General features: G+C 35.8%; 1 protein-coding gene across 4 annotated transcripts in view; it reads right to left on the bottom strand.

Annotated features, from left to right (window-relative positions):
- Positions 1–21,200, bottom strand: part of ADAMTS6 (ADAM metallopeptidase with thrombospondin type 1 motif 6) — a 430,884-nt gene that overhangs the window by 193,659 nt on the left and 216,025 nt on the right. For all 4 annotated transcript variants that reach the window (XR_009731737.1, XR_009731739.1, XR_009731738.1 and 1 more), the window contains exons 19-20: positions 20,842–20,980; positions 1,241–1,370 (exon numbers count right to left, since the gene is read on the bottom strand). Coding sequence is in view for 1 of the 4 variants with exons in the window: in XM_061393406.1 (XP_061249390.1) it covers positions 1,241–1,370; positions 20,842–20,980 (269 nt within the window). In the remaining 3 variants the exon portion in view is untranslated. The remainder of the gene's footprint in view (positions 1–1,240; positions 1,371–20,841; positions 20,981–21,200) is intronic.

Here is a 21,200-nt window from a genome sequence, read left to right as displayed (position 1 = left end):
CTTCCTTGAACACCTAGGACTGATCTCCTTTAGGATGGACTGGTTGGACCTCCTTGCAGTCCAAGGGACTCTCAAGGGGCCAGAATTCTTTATCCATTTTAAGTCTCAGATTTTTGTGACTCTTACTTTTAGAGAAAGAATTACTTTGTTATAGAATTTCCCTTTCCAGTTCTAGAGAGCCTGGAATACATAAATTCCTTTGCCTACTTTCTTTTTTTTTTTTAAATCAATTTCATGTTGGGAATAATTAGCTAACCTTGGGATAATGGTTACTCTGATTTTTCAAACAAGAATGAAATGCTTTCCATACATGTTCTGTCTTCCATACAAGACAAGGATTAAATCATTATCTTTGTCTTTTTGCACATAATTATTGCCTTTTGCTCAATCAAAAAACCTTTCTTTCATATTATAGAGTGTGGCCACTGATAGCATGTCTCATATTTTTGAATTTTTTAAAAGTCATCATTAAGATGGATGGGCTCTCTTCTTCTGCCTCCCTTTATAGTGAGTTGTAATTGCTACATTAATCAATGGAAAGGGCCTGAAGTACACTTCTATGCCTGTGCTCAACACTTAGAAGACAAGATGCTTTAGGATGACAGAATTTAAAACCGGGTCAGCAAATTAAAGCACTGATATTCCATTACTGAATATTTCTAAACAACTAAAAAAGTCTTTAAGCCTTTAAGATAAATATCTAGAAAAGATAGGATTGCATGCCAATCTTTTATAGTTCAATGAATCTAAGATATCACTATTTTATATACCATTAAACAAAAATAATGCTGATTATTATTTTAAGACACCATCAACTGCAAAATGAATCTAATTTCAGAGATGTTAAAATGCGAAGGATATGTGCTTTAGAATTAAGGAAATATGACAACTGCCAGCACTATGCCAGGATTAATCTACTGATTAATCTACTGTCCGACTCAATGGACATGGGTTTGAGTGAACTCTGGGAGTTGGTGATGGACAGGAAGGCTGGCATGCTGCAATTCATGGGGTCGCAAAGAGTCGGACAGTAGATTAATCAGTAGATTAAACCCCTGCTCTAAAGGGGTTACTTACTAAATTTTGTGAATAAATAGAAATAAAAATCCTACCCTCTGTGATGTTTTACTTGATTTTCTTAGCTTACTTTATGAATATCATATGAATGTATGTTTCCAGATAAGAATATCTAATGTTTTTCTCTTTGCACTTGAAAATATTTCTCACTTCTCTTACTTACTCAGGTGGGCAGGGCTCAGTGTTGCAGGTTCTTTGATTTTCAGGTGGCTTACTATCAGGGTCACAGTAATTGTTCTGGACAATGGAGTTGTCATCCAACCTTTTACAGACCACCTCCTGTCTTTGGACACCTTGAGAAAAGGAGGACATCATTAATTGAAGAGTAGTTTACCTTCCAGTAAGTTAGGTATGCATAGCTTTCCTCTGTGGGGAATCAACCTCACTGGATCCATGCTGTCTTATCTGTTCCAGAATACTTGACTGCTTCTCTAAAAAGGAGAGAAGTCTTGGTCATTATATTGCAAATTTAGGCAAAATCACTGTTCTCATACTTAGAAACATAACTGTTTTCAAGTTCAGAAAAGAAACTATTGGTAATTTTAAACAATTGGTATATCCATATGTATATTCTTCTTCATGCTTTCCTTTAAAAAAAGAAACTTTATTTTCCCAAAATATCATTAGATAAAGTGTATGAATATACATTTCAATGCAAAACAATGGTTGTAGATCTATTTAAAAACAAAACATTAGGGACAAATTTACATTTTAATATTTTGTAGGACAAATCCAATCAATTTAGTCTCTGTTAGGAACACATAACATTCACACATTTCATTTTTCTCCCTTCCATTTAAAAAAGGTTTATTTCTCTGAAAGTCCACAAAGTCTAGAATTTAAAGACAGCAGTGAGCCTCTTTGAACTGCAACCCATTAAGTAATCGGTTTGCTTTTGTAGAGTTGGCCTTGTTGATCACACCATCATCAAACAGATATATACATATTCCATCAAATATTAACTTACAGAATACTTTTCATCCTTAAATATTGGTCTATATAACTTGTTTGCCACAGCTAAAAATGTTCTCATAAAAGTTGTAAAATTCTAAATATGTTCATTATTTTTGGCAAAGATATCCACCACAACTTGCTCACATTTCACAAAATACAAGGACACACACAAACACACTCTTATTTGTAAGCATGCCTGGAAATAGACTTGGTGCAGATTCATTTTCTCTTCAGTGGGGAAGAATCAAAAGAAGCAAAGATAAGGTTTATCAAAGTCTCAGAGAAAAGTCAATCTACAAGACAATGCTAAATATTTCAGATCTTATGTGGGTAGTAGCTTACTCCCAGAACTAAAAATAAAAGCACAAACTAAGCTACCCCCACTAACCACCCACCTCATTTCTCTAACCAGGTAGGCTAAATTACCCAGAACCAGTTGTAAAAGCAGCATTAGCAGTATCCAGGAAACTACAGCTTCATACCAAGCTAAATCTACATAAACTTTCAGGTTTTCTTTTTTTCTCAGTTGCTTCTACAGTGCTCTAAAGAAAAGAGTTTGACCCCAGATTAGAGAAATCAATGTGAAACAGGACCATTCGATGAGGGAAACTGTCACCTAAAGAGGTATGCACTAAATACTTCCTCAAGCTCCCTTACATGCATGAGACCTCTGCAGATGGGAGTGCCACAGCTATCAGGCTTTGCACACTTTTAACTAAGCCCTTTGAATTTGAAGATAGGAAATCTATTTCCCTGATAGGGAAAACAATTAAGTCCCATAGTCTCCATAATGGTGGTGAGCAGTTAAAGAAGATGTATTTGATTACTTGCAGTGGTTCTCACTAATCATCTTCAACAAGTTTCTTGGTTTTCCTAAATTTAGAGCTTTAAAGCACAGCCAAACAACTTACTGGCAAAATGTCTCAGAGTATGTGTTGTATTCATTCCTTCCCAACCCATTGAAGAGGCCAAACATCTCAGTTTATGCAACAACAGTTTGGAATTTTTTTACTATTAAACTTAAGATTTTTGAGGGAAGAATGATTCACATTAGGCATATCTTTGACCCATTCACAGATGTTCCACAATATTTACCAGATAGCTCCTCATTGTGTCATCCCAGTGGGCAGATAACTAAGTCCATGTGATTCACCTAGACAAAAATCTCTATTATTAGTCATCGGATTCAACTACCAAATGCCACAATGGCTCAGAATATATATCCGCCCGGCTTCAATACTTTGTTCCTATCAGGAAGAGCAGGGAATTGTTTTTATAGGTTAGCATGGTTATTTTTAAAAAGTCATTCAAATATGATTATACTTGAAGTGGGGAGACTCAAAATATCCACTTACACGAAGGACTTACAACTTAAATTAATTTTTATAAATATGTTTAATAATTTAAAAAAATACGATTATACTTACAATAAGAAAGTTGTCATTCAATCTAGTACCTTGGGTGTTTTTCAGAAAAGCATAAGCTTTTAATTTTAATTTAATTTTATGTTTATTGAGGGAGGATAAACATTTTCAACACTACAAAATGGGACTGATATTGCTTGATATCAGTGGCAGAAATATCAATTCAGTTTCTACAGGTTAAGATAAAATTCTACTTCCTTAAAAAATCTTAGAAATGTTGTTTGGTTATAATGATATTAGTTTTTAAAAGTAGCCTTAATTATAAAAGCAAGGCCTCTGCAATTTGAATCACAGATGAGATACTAGTTATTAGAGGTAAGATTTACACTTGATTTTAAGATAAATTCTATCCATGTATGATCTTGAAAAAAATTCAGCTACATAACATTAATTGTCAAAAATTTGGAAAATACACAAAACCAGAAAGAGCAAAATAAAAATTATCCACAATCTCATATCTTTGCTTTGGATCTTTATTTTTAAGGCTATTTTATTCTTTGATGGGATCCAGTAGTTAAAATTAATAGTACACAAACTAAAAATGCCAGCTAAACATGGTTAGTGGGTCATTCATTCTTTCACTCATCCATTCATTCATTCAATGGAGAATAATTACTGAATACAAGGCACTGTACTTCTTTATGCGATACTGAGCTAAGTGTGAAGAATTACAAATTGACTTAATTTTCTCATGTCTAGTTTCTTAACAACTAGAATTTAGAATATTTAGGGGTGCATTTCAGTTTCATAATTTCAGAAAGCTATTTTTTATGAAGCAAAAATTAAAGTTCTTGAATAAGCAGCTGAAATAACTGTTTTACAAAGATACATTTTCCTTGCATTCATCTTTTATTAATTTTCTTCTAAAATGCCACATTAGACAGTGTGGTATTTCACAGTCAAGAACTGACTATACCAGTAATCTATTTCAAATCTTCCTAAAATGCTGAACTATCTTCCTTCAACAGCACAAATCTTCCAACTTATACCCCCCACACTTGGTAGGTTTAGATTTTTTTTCTTTTTAAGTCAGTAGCAACCAAGTAACTCTCTAAGGCAATGCACTTAACTGAATGGATTTTTCAATACATACTTATGGATTAAGGAAAATGCAGCTTTTAGCATTAGAAAATTTAAATCAACTGGAAATAATCTAAACTAAGTCAACAAGAGAAATGATTGAGTTTAGAATCTTTTTATATGATTAACCCTCTTGTACATAGCTTCTTTTAAAGTAATCTGTAAAACATTGCTAAGAAATTGATTTAAACCTTTTTGGGAATAATTACATCCGGTTACACAAAACCACTATGCTTTCAAATCTAAAGACGTATAGTTTATAACCCAAAACATAAAATATCTGTATGACCAGTCAGTATATGCCTAATCAAAAATAAAGTTCTGGTGGTTTAGTGCCCATATCCTCTGGAGATATTCAGATGTTCAGCAGAATTTAATTGGTCAGACTTAAAACTGCACTAATTATATTTTATTCTTAAACACCTGAAGTTACAGGCATGCAAATTCTATACCTAAGTCTGTTTTTAAATGCAATTCCTCTTCCTTGTAAAAACAAAAAAACTTTGCTGCTTTCATATTACTAAATTTAAGTACGAAGATATCACTACCAATATACATTTACTCTAAACTCTAAAATGAGTGTATCCTGTTTAGAGTCTTTTACTTTGTTTATCATTTTGATTAGTAGTAGTAGTAGTGTTAGTTGCTCAGTCGTGTCCGACTCTGCAATTCCATAGATTGTAGCCCTCCAGCCTCCTCTGTTCATTCTCCAGGCAAGAATACTGGAGTGGATTGCCATTCCCTTCACCAGAGGATCTTCCTGACCCAGGAATCAAACCTGGGTGTCCTGCGTTGAAGGAAGATTCTTTACCATTTGAGCTACAGAACAGCAAACATGCTTCTTAACACAGAAACATAACCTTTATTTTTAGCTTGGAAGCTTAAATTTGACAGATCTTTTATTTCATTTCTGCCAATAGTTAAAGGTTACAGATGATCTACGTGCCTATCAAAAGTTATGTTGTCCAATAGGAGGAAGGAGTACATAGCTTGAATCACTGCTCAAGGTACACATGAAGAAATGGCATTTAGTATTTTGAAATAGCATATACCATAGGAAAATGAGCAAGAAGTCCTGGATGGAATCCTTCATCTTCTGTGCTTATTCTAGGAAATGGTGATGGTTCAAGAATACAGGGTCTTTTGCTCAGCAGTTGCAGTCATAGGGCCAACCCTGAGTGAACACTTTAGAGAACTTTCCTCCTTTTCATTTCTTGCATCCTTTTCAGTCCCTCTTTTATTCCTCTTATAAGCTGCTCAGAGTTCTTATGTCCCATCTCTCTTCTTTCAGATAATTAAATCACTTTATACATACATGTGTAAAAATATTTAGCAATTTATTGCTTTTCTCAGGGCATTGTTTTCAAATGCCATGATCAATAAACTAAGATCTGGCATCCGGTCCCATTACTTCAAGGCAAATAGATAGGGAAACAATGGCAATAGTCACAGACTTTATTTTCTTGGGCTCCAAAATCACTGTAGATGGTGAGGCAGCCATGAAATTAAAAGACGCTTGCTCCTTGAAAGAAAAGCTATGACCAACCTAGACAGAGTATTAAAAAGCAAGAGATATTATTTTGCTGACAAAGATCTGTCTAGTCAAAGCTATGGTTTTTTCAGTAGTCACGTATGGATGTGAGAGTTGGACCATAAAGAAAGCTGAGCGCCAAAGAATTGATATTTTTGAACTGTGGTGTTGGAGAAGACTCTTGAGAGTCCCTTGGACTGCAAGATCAAACCAGTCAATCCTAAAGGAAATCAATCCCTAATATTCATTGGAAGGACTGATGATGAAGCTGAAGCTCCAATCCTTTGGCTACCTGATGCAAAGAACTGACTCATTGGAAAGACCCTGATGCTGGGAAAGATTGAAGGCAGGGGAGAAGGGGATGACAGAGAATGAGATGGTTGGATGGCATCGCCGACTCGATGGACATGAGTTTGAGCAAGCTCTGGGAGTTGGTAATGGACAGGGAAGCCTGGTGTGCTGCAGTACATGGGGTTGCAAAGAGTCAGACATGACTGAGATACTGAACTGAACTGAACAGGGCAATTCATCATTTTGTCATCAAATTACCACTTGAATTTCATTTAAAAGAATGACATGTATTAAACTAAGAAGGATGGAAGAGACGTTAAGGGCAAGAGAAAGATATTTTAGGTCTTCTCAAATCTACTCATAAGAACCAGCATTTCAGTTCTAGACCATTCATTTGGTAAGTGTGTAGTCTATAACTACATGTGAGTATAAGAGAAAAAGTGCAACTTTAGGATTGATGGGCTAATCAACACTTAGATAATTTAATCTAGTGGCAAAGCACATCGTATTTACCCAGGAAATAGTTTTTCTGAAGAAGAGGGGGGAGGTTAGTAAGTCAGAGCTTATAGTAAAAATGTGGTTGGTGGCTAAGGCAACAATTTGCTTAACCACAGCATCCAAAGTAGCTAGCAACCAAGACAACACTATATAACCACAGTATACAGAACATATGGCCAACAATATTAATTTAATCTAAATCTTTAGTGCAGATAGCATCCAGAGAGCAACAAGTGCCAGGAAAAAAAAAATGTCTCTCTGCTCTGCCTTTCACAGCTGGAATCTGGTTGCTGTGCTGTGATTATTGGCCAGACATAAGCATTTGTAGGGCAGAGCAAAGCCCATCTGCCTTGGATCTAACAGCTGGCATCAGGGTACCAATCAGCTCCACCCAATTGCTTCCTTCTTCTGAAAAGCCTCGTGCTAGTTTTTTTATCTTCCAAAGGTTTCCTTTCTCTCTCTTTCCAGTGTCTTCCCTTCTGTCTTGAGGAAAATTAAACATCCTAAGAAAGCAGGATTAAGAAAAGGAAAATGAGGCTCTAAAAATATTTATTTTTCTAGAGCAACTGTGTTTAGTGATAGATAAGGTGGAGCATACAAATACTGTGTTTATTGGAAATCATATTATCCTTAGAGGGAATTCCTACTACTCATTACAAATTAACAGTAATCTCTTCCATGGAAAGAATCTAACTTAACTCATTGAATTCCTACTAAGTCTAAGTCATGGATATTCTATAAGGGGAAAATGAGTGAGACAGACTTGACTTCAATGAGATTACGTTAATAAGGAAGGGAGAGGATAAGGCAATTACCATTATATTATGGAAGCTACCTTATCTAATAAGATCATGCCTTTTCAGACCTAATATTGTTAATTTTATAGTCCTCTCATTTTGTTAAGCTGCTGTCTGATTCCTTTTTCTTTGATATTCGTGGATCTTAAGAATTCTCATAGCCAAATGTCTATGTGGTTATCTCCTTTCACTTTATCTTTTTATGATATTTTTTTCTCAGTCCAATTTCTGCCATGTTTAGTTACCACCTTTTTTTGAGTTCTAGCAGTGTAGGTAAATGATCTACGGCAAGTTTTTATTCTCCTTTGTATAATGAGATTAAAAAAATTAAATGATTTCTAATGTTTCTTTCAGATCCAAAATTCTATGAAAGTTGGCTTTTCTTCCCCCCCCCCCCCCCAATTCAATTTTCCATTTTTCCCCCTTCTGTGTCTGCTTTTCCCCTGTATTCTACAGAATATAAGTCTGGAGAACAGCATTTGATAGATTCCATTTGGTTTTGAGTTGTTTAAATGTCTCAGTTCTTAGCAGTGTGAGGTATGTATCAAAGGAGTCAGACATGTCAAGAGGCAGAACACTAGAAATAAAAGACTTTATGAGAGGCAAGTTTCTTAATATAAAGAATTAACGCATATTATACTAAAAAGGTATTTCCATGAACTTTAGCAGGAGTTTATTGTTTTGGGTATTTCATTAAAAATCTTAGAGGAATGATGCTAGAGTATAAGATGATTTTGAGCTTCTTTTACTTATTTACCAAATAAAAAAGCTTTTCTTTAATTATATGTAAAATCCTTTTCTTGGAACTAAAGAGCAAATATTTCAGATTTAAATTATAACAAGGACACAATCATAAACAAGCTGTATGTTTTTAAAATAAAATCTTAATCTTGTTTACATAAAAAAATGGGAGTAGTAATATCATAAAATACTATAAAATTGTGATAATGCTTATCATTATAAGAAGCTTTATTTTTTTCCCAAAAGTATTTTATTCATAATACCTTGTAACATGCATAATGTTATGACGGTCAAAAATGAGATTCGGGACAAAATTTCTGTGAAGTCAAACATGACCCTTGATACACAGATCATTAATACAACAGGAATGCACTCAAACATTGCTTTCAGCCCTACCCAAGTTTTTCAGTGAGTAAATATATATGCAGGCCCTATTTATGTTAAGGAAGAACACAATCTCTAAAGCAATAGAAACAAAATGAAAGAGGAAGTAAAACAGCATTAGGAGGAATATTTTAGGTTAGCAGAGACTTCTTTCCCTCAGTTATAAATCTTAACATTAGAGAAAACGCAAGCCACAGTATGCAAGGGTAAACAGTAAAAAATGTCAGATTCTAAAACTAAACTTGCATATGCAAGATTTTTTACAAGAAGTTAGAAAGCTTAAATTATATTGAAAATACAGAGTAGAATTCAAAGAATTTTTTAGAATGTATATTCCATAGAGGAAGCCATATAAGGAAAATGATAAATAGAAATAGAGAAATAAAAGAAAAAACATATTAGCTTTCAGAACTGTGAATCAGCCAAGAGTATGAGTTTACCTAGCAGAATACTCCTGTGAAGGGCATGTTACATGAGAACTGAGCTAAGTGCAGTCGATGGCAACATTTGTTGCTCATTTGCTCAGTGATGTACAGCTCTTTGAGATCCCATGGACTGCATGCAGCACACCAGGCTTCCCTATCCATCACCAACTCCTGGAGCTTGCTGAAACTCATGTCCATCGAGTTGGTGATGCCATCTAAAAATCTTGTTCTCTGTCGTCCCCTTCTCCTTCTGCTTCAGTCTTTCCCAGCATCAGGGTCTTTTCCAATGAGTCAGCTCTTCGCATCAGCTGACCTAAGTATTGGAACTTCAGCCTCAACATAAGTCCCTCCAGTGAATATTCAGGATTGATTTCCTTTAGGGTTGACTGGTTTGATCTTGCAGTCCAAGGGACTCTTAAGAGTCTTCTCCAACACCACAATTCAAAAGCATTGATTCTTCAGTGCTCAGCCTTCTTTACGGTCCAACTCTCACATCCATACATGACTAATGAAAAAACCATAGCTTTGACTAGACAGACCTTGGTCGGCAAAGTGATGTCTCTGCTTTTTAATATGCTGTCTAGGCTTGTCATAGCTTTTCTTCCAAGGAGCAAGCATCTTTGAATTTCATGGCTGCAGTCATCATCTACAGTGATTTTGGAGCCCAAGAAAATAAAGTCTGTCACTATTTCCATTGTTTCTCCATCTATTTGCCATGAAGTGATGAGGCTGAGTGCCATGATCTTCATTTTTTGAACTCTGAGTTTTAAGCCAGCTTTTTCACTCTCCTCTACATAGCATAGGCTTTTAGGAGCTGTGATATTCACAAGTGCCCAGCTATGAGCCTGGTACAACTAACCCCATATGTTAAAGTGTACACTTCCTTCTCAACACTGAAAGTTAATTGAAAGAAGGGGATGATGAGAAAGAGTGACTAGGGTAATGCTACAGTCAGTACAATGACAGACTATTGTCTAGTCTAACAAATAATTTAGTTTTCAAAGAGCAAAGCGAAAATTAGGGAATAACGAACAAAGCTCATGCAAATCTTTAATTCCTTGTAAACTCAAGTCACTTTTTACAAAGGCCTTGTGTCATTAAAAGTATCACAGTGATGTGCTTTATAGACGTCTAAGTTTGGTATATAAAGGAACCAAATGTAACAGGACCCTCGTAGTTTCAAACAGAACACAATACAACCTTAAACAGAAAATATCTTTTATAGGGGATTTTTCTTAAAAACTAATTATATAACTATATTTCTTTAAAGGGAAAGAAATGACAATGACTAATATGCTTTTAATTATTCAAACTAAAATTTCCATCTCTTATCTTTTACTTAACTCTGAAAGTAACTTATGAATGGTAATTTCTAAAGCAAAGGGAAGAAAACAATTATTGACTTATTAATGTCTTTCACACTTCATTCCAGTCAAGTCTATCTTGAAACTCGAAAAATAATTGAATTTTGTTTTCCTCTGTTTCATTTTAGGACCCCATCCACTTTGAGTTTGTTTCCAAGTTACAGTGTATGCGTCATTTATAAGCTGCAATACAAGTGTTAGTCATTATTATCTTTGCTGCTGCTGCTACTGCTGCTAAGTCGCTTCAGTCGTGTCCGACTCTGTGTGACCCCATAGACACCAGCCCACCAGGCTCCGCTGTCCCTGGGATTCTCCAGGTAAGAACACTGGTGTGGGTTGCCATTTCCTTCTCCAATTATTTACTAGGTCTATAAAAGTCAAGTTTCAAAACCCTTGTTTGTATGAAGCATATTGTTAGTTCACTAATAATGTCAAATGACCATTATTAGTGATGTTAAATATCTTAGGCATATTTAACATCACTAACAGAATCAGCAAAGAAATTAAAAGGACATCTGTGAATATATAAAGCATTTCCCTCTGTTTTATCTAGTCCTTTGAGAGCTGGTCTCTTTCAGCCAGATATTATACTGGCATAAGGACTGCATTATATTTTTCTAATAATTACTTTTCAAAATTGCTATTTTAGAATGGATTTATTTTATTTTTAAGTGCACAATTATGGTTGTGTTGCATTATTCTTGAAAACAATAAAATACATAACATTAAGTGCTTCTATAGAAACAACGTAGAAATATCTAACTTTCTAAAGGGACCAGGTAATCTGCATGAAAGATTCACTAAAGCAATCTGAAAAGTCTATTATTAGTAAATAGAATAGTGTATATTATTACATAAACTTGTTAGGTAGTAAATTGCAAAGAAGAATTTGCTACTGGGGCTCTTTTAAATATATAGTTTTGTTTTTTTTTTTCCTTTTCCCTTTCTTCCTTTCTTTTCTTTTGTTTTAATCACTTGAAACTGAACTAGCAGAAACAGAGGAAGGAAACATGTTCAAGCAGGGCACGTCAGAAGAAATAATATAGATATGAAGGAGAAAATTACATACTATTCAAAATCTCTAGTTTCTTAATGAAAGTGCATACGAGTCTCCATTTTTAAACTGAACATCACTAAGACCCTGAATAAGGAGTTTTTATACATTTTTTCCTCTTATGAAATAAAATTCACCATCTACTGAAAGGAAGTGAGGTGACTAATTTTTGTTCAACTTTACTGATACTCATTTTAGTTTAAATCAAGAGTTCTCAAATTTTCTTGGTTCACAGCACCATTAGTGTCCCAGTAATTTTTTCACAGCTCTCCCAGGAAGAAAAAAATAAGAGCTTCACTTATTAAATAGTTAGGTCCAAACAACTCAAAAGTAATAATTTGTGTAGTGTATGACCCATGTCATTGTGTTTGCATTGAAAATGTACAATATTCAGTAGTGCCTCTGTGAGTGTGCTGTAGAGTCCTGGGGAACCACAGTGCGGTGTGAAAAATATGACCCTAAATCAGGAAAATACAAACTAGTAACTGGAAACTATGTAAAGCATCTTAAAAATCTTAAAAAGTAGAAACCAGTTCCAATACATACAAGAATCTAGGTGAGCCAGGTAAAACCACAGAGTAAAATAAAAAAATCTGTCTTAGAAAGAGGAAAAACATAGAATTTCTTTTTAAAATTTATATGCTATTCACACACACACACACACACACACATTAAGCTTAAGATGATATCCAGGGAGGAAAAAGAATAACAAGTAAAATAAGCATCTATATAAAATTTAGGCATCAAATATATAATAAAATTAAACAGACTATGTAAATGTAAAAGGAAAACTGATAACATTTTAAATAGTCAAAGACAACTGATCAGAAACACTCCTTAAACACTCCATTGTATAAGAAAAATCTGTGCTCTTTGATCATCAAACAAAATCAAAATTGCCTCTAAACATAAATCTGTCTCCCTCTTCCAGTCCTCCATCTAAGCATAGCTTTAGCTTATCTTTTTCTTTTTTTCCCCTGAGTGGCTAAGTAATGAATGGCTAGCAGAGAGATGCCTTTGTCAGCAGAAACCTGACCAAACTGCTATATAATTTTTGTACTTCAATACAAAGAGAAAGAAATTGAAAAGCCTAGACAAAACAATTTGGAGAAAGTAATCAGAAGTGTCAATAGACCTGATTGCAGGACAAAGACTGTGTATTTAGAGTATAAATGTAAAACTGCTGCTGCTGCTAAGTCGCTTCAGTTGTGTCCGACTCTGTGCGACCCCACAGACGGCAGCCCACCAGGCTCCCCCGTCCCTGGGATTCTCCAGGCAAGAACACTGGAGTGGGTTGCTGTTTCCTTCTCCAATGCATGAAAGTGAAAAGTGAAAGTGAAGTCGCTCAGTCATTCCGACTCCTAGCGACCGCATGGACTGCAGCCCACGAGGCTCCTCCATCCATGGGATTTTCCAGGCAAGAGTACTGGAGTGGGGTGCCATTGCCTTCTCTGAAATGTAAAACTAATACATTAAAATACATATGTATTGCTGACCTTTCTTGGCACAACTAAAGCATCCTTAAGATGTCTTTTGTAACAGAACAGGTACAACAGTACAGCATCAACTCTGTTAATTGGTTTTGGAATGCTTTGCTTTAAAGTCTTTGTTAGTTTCTCAGTCCTGTCTGACTCTTTGTGACCCACGGACTGTAGACCACTATGTTCCTCTGTCCATGGGATTTCCCAGGCAAGAATACTGGAGCAGGTTGTCATTTCCTCCTCCAGGGGGACTACCTGACCCAGGGATCAAACCGGGTCTCCCGCACTGCAAGCAGGGAAGCTTTAAAGTCTAAGGGTTGTATTAAATAAGAGGAGAACTCGGGGGGTGAGGTGTAAAGGGACTGGTTTGAATAGTGGGAAATGAGAGTACATCTAGAAAGATAGGGGAGGAAATTATTGTGAATACTGCTGCATTTTGCAAAAATTCATTCCCTAACAAAAACAACAATTTCCTAAAACAATAAAAGGCCTTCTCTGATTAGAACTTTTAGTCACAAAGAGAAAAAAAAAGTTTGTTATCAGTTTTTCATAAATGTTAAAACAAGGGCCTCATATTCTGACTTGTGTGTCTAAATTAAAGTTGGTGGAGTATATATATCACTTATTCATTTTAGCTCCCTAAGTACCACAGAAACTTGAAATGAGAAAAAAGGGTTTTGGAAAATCTATTTAGTATAATTTCACTTGATCTTAGTTAGCCAAAAGGCCAAAATAAGATATTTAACACAATTTCAGTCAGTTTTAAAAGCATTATTTAGAGGCTTATAAATGATTTATTAGGTAAAGAAGTAAGCATGTAAATAAACTACAATAAGCTTTCTAAAGAAAAGTCCAAGGACAATGACCACACTAAACAAAATTGCGAAATTAATTAGTATTCTACCACTCTTTTCATTCCCTTCTCTGATGCCTCTAGCTACTTTTCCACCCCAGATACTTATACCAAAAGCTCATTAACCTTTGCATTCAACTACTAGCCAATTAGTAACAGAGATATGAGTAATGCTTCGAGAGGTGTTTGCATCTGAATGCAGTTTGAAGACTAAACCTTCAATCAGCCTCAAAGGCAGTACTTAACCATGGCTACACATTAGACTTACCAACAGAGCTTTTAAAAATCTGATGCCCAGGCAATATTCCTAAACAATTAGATAGGAATATCTGGGGGCAGGACCGAGTGTCAAAGTTGTTTAAAGCTCCCTAAGTGATTCCAATGAACAGTCAAAGCTGAGAATCACTGCTTTAGGAAAAACATTTGAAAAAATGAAATTTCAAGCTAGTAAAGGAGAAATTATTAGTGGGGAATATATCACGTTGCTCTACTGTTGTTTAGTCACTAAGTCATGTCTGACTCTTTGTGACCCCCATGGACTGTAGCAGCCAGACTTTTCTGTCCTTCACTGTCTCCTGGAGTTTGCTCAAACTCATGTCCATTGAGTCAGTGATGCCATCCAACCATCTCATCCTCTGTTACCTCCTTCTCCTCCTGCCCTCAATCCTTCCCAGCATCAGGGTCTTTTCCAATGAGTCAGCCTCCAGAACGAAAACCACAATACAGAAAACTAACCAAAATGCTCACATGGATCACAGCCTTGTCTAACTCAATGAAACTATGAGCCATGCTGTGCAGGGCCACCAAAGACAGGTCATGGTGGAGGGTTCTGACAAAACGCAGTCCACTGGAGGAGGGAATGGCAAATCACTTCAGTATTCTTGTCTCGGGAACCACATGAATAGTATGAAAAGGTGAAAAGATATGACACTGGAAGATGAGCTCTCCAGGTTGGTAGGTATTCAATATGCTACTGGAGAAGAGTGGAGAAATAGCTTCAGAAAGAATGAAGAGGTTGGGCCAAAGTGGAAACAATATCAAGTCTGGTGATAAAAATGAAGTCCAATGCTGTAAAGAACAAAATTGCATTGGAACTTGGAATGTTAGGTCCATGAATCAAGGTAAATTGAATGTGGTCAAACAGATGGCAAGAATGAACATCAACATTTTAGGAATCAGTGAACTAAAATGGACAGGAATGGGCAAGTTTAATTCAGATGACCACTGTATTCACTACTGTACACAAGAATCCCTTAGAAGAAAATGGAATAGTCCTCACAGTCAACAAAAGAGTCTGAAATGCAGTACTTGGGTGCAGTCTCAAAAATGACAGAATTATCTCTGGTCATTTCCAAAGTAAACCATTTAACATCACAGTCATCCAAGTCTATGCCCCAACCACTAATGCCAAAGAAGCTGAAGTTGAATGGTTCTATGAAGACCTACAAGACCTTCTAGAACTAACACCAAAAAAAGATGTCCTTTTCATCATAGGGGATTGGAACTCAAAAGTAGGAAGTCAAGAGATACCAGGAGTAACAGGCAAATTTGGCCTGTTTGGCCCGTTTGGAGGGCAAAATGAAGCAGGGTAAAGGCTAACAGAGTTTTATCAAGAGAATACACTGGTCATAGCAAACACCCTCTTCCAACAACATGAAAGATGACTCTACACATCGACATCATCAGACGGTCAATGTTGAAATCAGATTGATTATATTCTTTGCAGATGAAGATGGAGAAGCTCTATATGGTCAGCAAAAACAAGACTGGGAGCTGATTGTGGCTCAGATCATTGACTCCTTATTGCAAAATTTAGACTTAAATTGAAGAAAATAGGGAAAACCACTAGGTCATTCAGGTATGACCCAAATCGATCCCTTATGATTATACACTGGAAATGGCAAATAGATGCAAGGGATTAGATCTAATAGAGTGCCTGAAGAGCTATGGACAGAGGTTCATAACATTGTACAACAGGCGGTGACCAAAACTATCCCCAAGAAAAAGAAATGCAAGAAGGCAAGATGGTTGTCTGAGGAGGCCTTATAAATAGCTGAGAAAAGAGGAGAAGTAAAAGTCAAAGGAGAAAGTGAAACATATACCCAATTGAATGCAGAGTTCCAAAGAATAACAAGGAGAGGTAAGAAAGCCATATTCAGTGAATAATGCAGAAAAATAGAGAAAAATAATAGAATTGGAAATTAAGAGACACCAAGGGAACATTTCATGCAAAGGTAGGCCTGTTGCTCTACTGACAATGTCAACTGACGAAAAAGCTCTGTTCAAGGTAAAGGACCATTTTTATTATAAGAGAAATTTAGAAAATTTCTACATTTAGAAAATCACTAGTTTGAAGTCTTGATTTCAGCAAGTTACTTGAGTTTTACCTGTAAAAGAAGAATAACAATAGCAATGCCTATCTCCTGGTGCTATTTAGAATGAGCAAATGAAACAGGGCACCAAAAAATGTTTCATAAAACTGTAAAATTTTATTTGTTATTACATAGATGAGCTAGAACCATTTATCATTAAAAAGATTAGTTGTAATGTGATTACAACTATAATATGATTATCTAAAAGATTTATCAGTTTGTTTTAATAATTTACTTTATAAAATCTAAGCATCTAGCCCAATGTTTCTTGAAGTATGATTTCTTAAAGTATGGTTCACTGATACCAGTGGATGCTAGTATTACCAGCATCAGTTGAAAATTTGTTAGAAATGCAAATTCTTGGAGTCTGCCTCAGGCCTACCAAATCAGAAACTGGAGGCAGAATCCAGCAATCTTGTTTGAACAAGCCTTCCAGGTGATTCTGATGCATGCTACAACTTGAAAACCATACATCTACCCAAACATCAGTAAAAAGAGAGTATATACAACTAAAACCAAAAGATAATATATATTATTTATTGTGTGTGCTTAGTGGCTCAGTCGTATCTGACTCTTTGTGACCCCATGGACTGCAGCCCACCAGGCTCCTCTGTCTATGGGGATTCTTCAGGCAAGAATACTGGAGTGGGTTGCCATGCCCTCTTCCAGGGGATCTTCCCAATCCAGGGATGGAACCCAGGTCTCTTGCATTACAGGCGGATTCTTTACCGTCTGAGCAAATATTTAAATAAGAAATGTTATTTATTATTTAAATGTTTAAAAATCATAGAAAAGGCATACCATCATAAATTGCTACTTAAAAAACTCCTAAAGTTTTGTATTTTAAAATAGTACAATTCTCACTACGTGGCCAAGCTTTATCAATTAACACATTAATCATGAATACAATAGTAGTATATAAGTTTAGAAGTCAGATTAATTACAGAGTATACAATACTTTGGATAAGGAATTCCCACAATAGTGGGAATAACAATGGTTCAGAAAATAGTCAAGTTTTAATTCTCTCAGAGAGGAAGAGTCACAACTGTATCTTAAAAATCACATTTATCCTGAAGACAACACCCCACAGCATCTCAATGTTTTTATTCAGGCTAAGGAAGTGTGTCACCACTGACTCAGAGAAAAGACCATTTCTTGGACTGAATCACCAGTAATGTTTCCTGCAGTCTTAGATTTGTCATTGTGTCTGCTAAGCAACAGAAAAACAGTCTCAAAACTTCTTATCTTGAAAGATTTCATAAGAAAAAATACCAACATTGCTCCCAAACTCAAAGTCCAAAGGTCTTGCTATTAATTAGACATATGCAGGACAGCATAGGTGAGAACACTGACGAGTCACGAGATTGCAATAAAAAGGTCTTTGAGATCGTTCCTGTTCCTTTGTTTTACATTTTAAAAAGTTTTGGCAGTCTCAAGATACCTAGCACCATCTTGTAAAGATGAGCATAGAGTATCCCAATTAAAAATTCATGTTTAGTATTCATCTTTAGCTTCTGAGTGAAACTGAGAAGAAATGACTTTCCCGGAAAGACTCCTTAACTACAGATGAAGTTCCATTTACCATCACTGAGCCTATGACTCTGGTTCTTTCTTTGATCAAGATTCCTGGAGCCATAATGGATTTTCCTCCCCTCAATCCTAAGCCTCCAATATTTAAAGAACCTAGGGTTAAAAGTGGGGTTATGTGTAGGAAGAATAACTCTAATAATTGATATCTGTACTCTATATTCTAGGAAATATTTTCAACCTATTCAAACAAAAGACTATAATCAAAATTATACTGTCTTTCTCTAGCAATTGCTTTGCTCCACCTTACAAGAAAAATAGCAATTCTAAACTCTAATTTTCCCCCCTGGAAAGAATAACATAAAAATAAAATTTCCAAAAGTAATTCACTCCTTTTGCTCATTCACTTACTATAAACATTTCCTGAGTTCCTAGTATGTTCCAGGAATTGTTTTAGATGCAAAATGAATCTAGTGAGATGCATAGACTTCAGTGATGAGGATGTGAATTCTATGTGTCTAGAGCGCTAGGTTTCAGATTCTCTGTGAACTAGGACCAGTGGTACTGAAATTTGAGTGAGTATCAGAATCACTCGGAGAACTTGTTAAAACAGAGTTTGAGGCCCCATCCAGAGAGATGCTATTTGGTAGGTCTGAGATGGGTCCCAAATTAGCATTTCTTATAAATTCTCAGGTAACACTGATACTGCTGGTCTGGTGACCACACTTTGCAAACTACTTACCAAGAAATAACAGCTCATCACACTATGCCTGCCAATTTTCAGACACTGTACATCTCTCTTCCAAAGAAGGCAATGGCCTTTTAAAGGCTTGTCACTCATAACTGAGCAGAATTTTAGTTTCCAGAACCACCTCAAATATCTAGGATGGTAGCTCCATAAGACAAGAGAAAAGTACAAATAACAAGGAGAAAATTCTCTTTCCAATGGCTTTGCTTCCTCCTCGTTTTTCTTTTGTTTTATCTCCTAGCACAAGAAGTCTATCTTCTATTATGATTTCTCAATACTAGGGTCATGGAAAAGAATAACACACATTCAGATTTTTCATATTTCTTTACTTTAATAAAATCATAGTTTCTTTCCTAAATTAAGTCCCCTTTTTTTGTTGGACTATCTCCTTTCTGAACAAAAGAATCAGAGTTAGAAGGAACATTGAGAATTTACTTAATCCCTCCTTGGCCTCAGACAAGACTGTATCTAAACCATCCCCAAATATAGCAATTGTCAGTACAAAGATGAATAGGTACTAAGAATTTCCCATTCAACATTCTGTCACTTACTTGAAGAAACTAATATACTTTCCCTCAGCCTTCTCTTCTCTGAGATAATCAACCTCGACATTTAAACTTCATTAGATTTCCTAAACTTAAATTCTTTTGACTCTTCTTTAATAAGTTTATCCCACCTTACCTCAGGGCCTGAATTATGTATTTACTGTTATCATGAAGATTTCTTTTTGGTATGTGAAAAGGGGAAAGTTAATTTATGGATTAAATAAAAAGGAATTTAATTGAAACAAAGAAAGATATATGTATAAATGCCACTATAATATAATGGCATTCACTTGAATGATTCATTTCAAATATTCTTTATTTTATTAAAAGAAGTAGTAATGCCCTATAGTTTTTTAAATTTTCTAAATCACCAGCCATTTCACACATAAAACGGATGGGAATTAGAAATCTTTATAAATATGCCACAGATTACACATAACCATGTTTCATGATACTTCACACAGAAGGAAAACATTATTATTATTCATTGGTTTTTCTTTTTTCTATAGTGCTTACTACAGAAGTTGGAGTTTATCCGTGATTTAATTCTATATGAGTTTAAAATTACTGAATCTGTGAAAAATAATTTCTCTGATTCAAGCTTTGAGAATCAGAAGTATTTAGAGATTCAGTGAGTACAGGACTAGTAGGATAAAGTCCATGTAAAGCCTGTGTTTCTCAGTAGTTTAGAAAGGAAAAATAGGTAATTGGAATATGGGGTAAAATGGGATGATTCACTTTAGTTCCATCTCTCCCATTCTATATATCACTATTCAAAATTTCACCTTTGCTTTTGGAATGGTGAGGTGCTCTAGTCCAGCACAGACCTGAGGGATACGTTTGCTTTCTTGCCTATTAGGATCAAGGTGTACGGTGGAGGCGATGCATTTAGTCTCCAGAGAGAAGGAAGATGCTGCTTGCACAGCACTTCTACTCACCAGTCCATGCAGCAGCAAGGGTGTTGGCTTTGAAGGAAGCCAACTGTCCTGCTCTCCCAGCCAGAGGTAAAGAATTGCATTGGTGGCCACTAGAGGGAGGAGGATTAGGAATAGAGTAAATTGTGGGGAAAAGGCACCCATGAAAAACGCACATGGGACAACCAACACATCACCAACCACCGCCTAGCAGCTACCTCTCTGAGGGACTACCATGGGGTCTGCAAACACCATTAAGCCAGAGACCCAGACCAGTAATTATTGTAGTATCCCAGAATATAGCCCCTTAACTTGGATGGCTGCAGAAGGGAGTTTGAATAGGATTGTGGGAAACACACAAGCACACAAACACAAACATACAAGCACACAGACATACATTCTCATCCCCCATTACAAGATGTTGCATCTGTGCCGTCTGATTCTCACTCATTTTCTTATTTAAAACTCTTGATGTTCTTTACCAAGAATGTGTTCACGAAAAGCAAACAGCCCACCTTCAAGATAGTCTTGGGAGAAGCACCAGCAGAGACACTCATTGTGCCAAGATGTATTTTACCAACAAATCTGTACAAATTACATGAGGTTAAAAACAAACGGAATATAATGTAATTAAAGCAAAGTTTCTTTTGCTAAATTACAGCTTGAAGCAAACCTGCAAGAAATGTTTCCAATTAGCTTCTTTAGCAAACACAAAGCATAGCTCAGAATGTTTTGCTTTCCATCCTGCCCTCTGGGTGGGCTGCCTAGTGGGTGTCTTACCTCCAGCGCAAGTAGCCGAGCATTCTGACCAAGGCTGATGATTCCATGTAAAGCCAACTTCATTGTCTCCACTGCCCGTCCGGGTGATGGGAACATTGAATTTATACCTAATTCCCAAATTCTGTTCCTGAAGCAGAACCTGCCATTGAAAACAACTGGTGAAGATAATTAAAATACAATGAGCCTTTATTCAGATATTTATTATTTCTTTTGAAGAAGAAAATGTCATAATTTAAGTCTTAAGGGAAATTAAAGACAACTTTTAGAATACATGTACTTATATTGAATATTCTCCTTCCATTTTCATGGGTAATTTGGAGCCATTTCTCTCATTTGCCTTGTTTGGTTATACAAATATT

Source organism: Bos javanicus, chromosome 20 (genome assembly GCF_032452875.1).
Source record: "Bos javanicus breed banteng chromosome 20, ARS-OSU_banteng_1.0, whole genome shotgun sequence".
In the NCBI taxonomy this organism is placed as follows: Eukaryota; Metazoa; Chordata; class Mammalia; order Artiodactyla; family Bovidae; genus Bos; species Bos javanicus.
The sequence above is the reverse complement of the archived record's forward strand: the minus strand, read 5'-3'. Positions and strand labels throughout refer to the sequence as shown.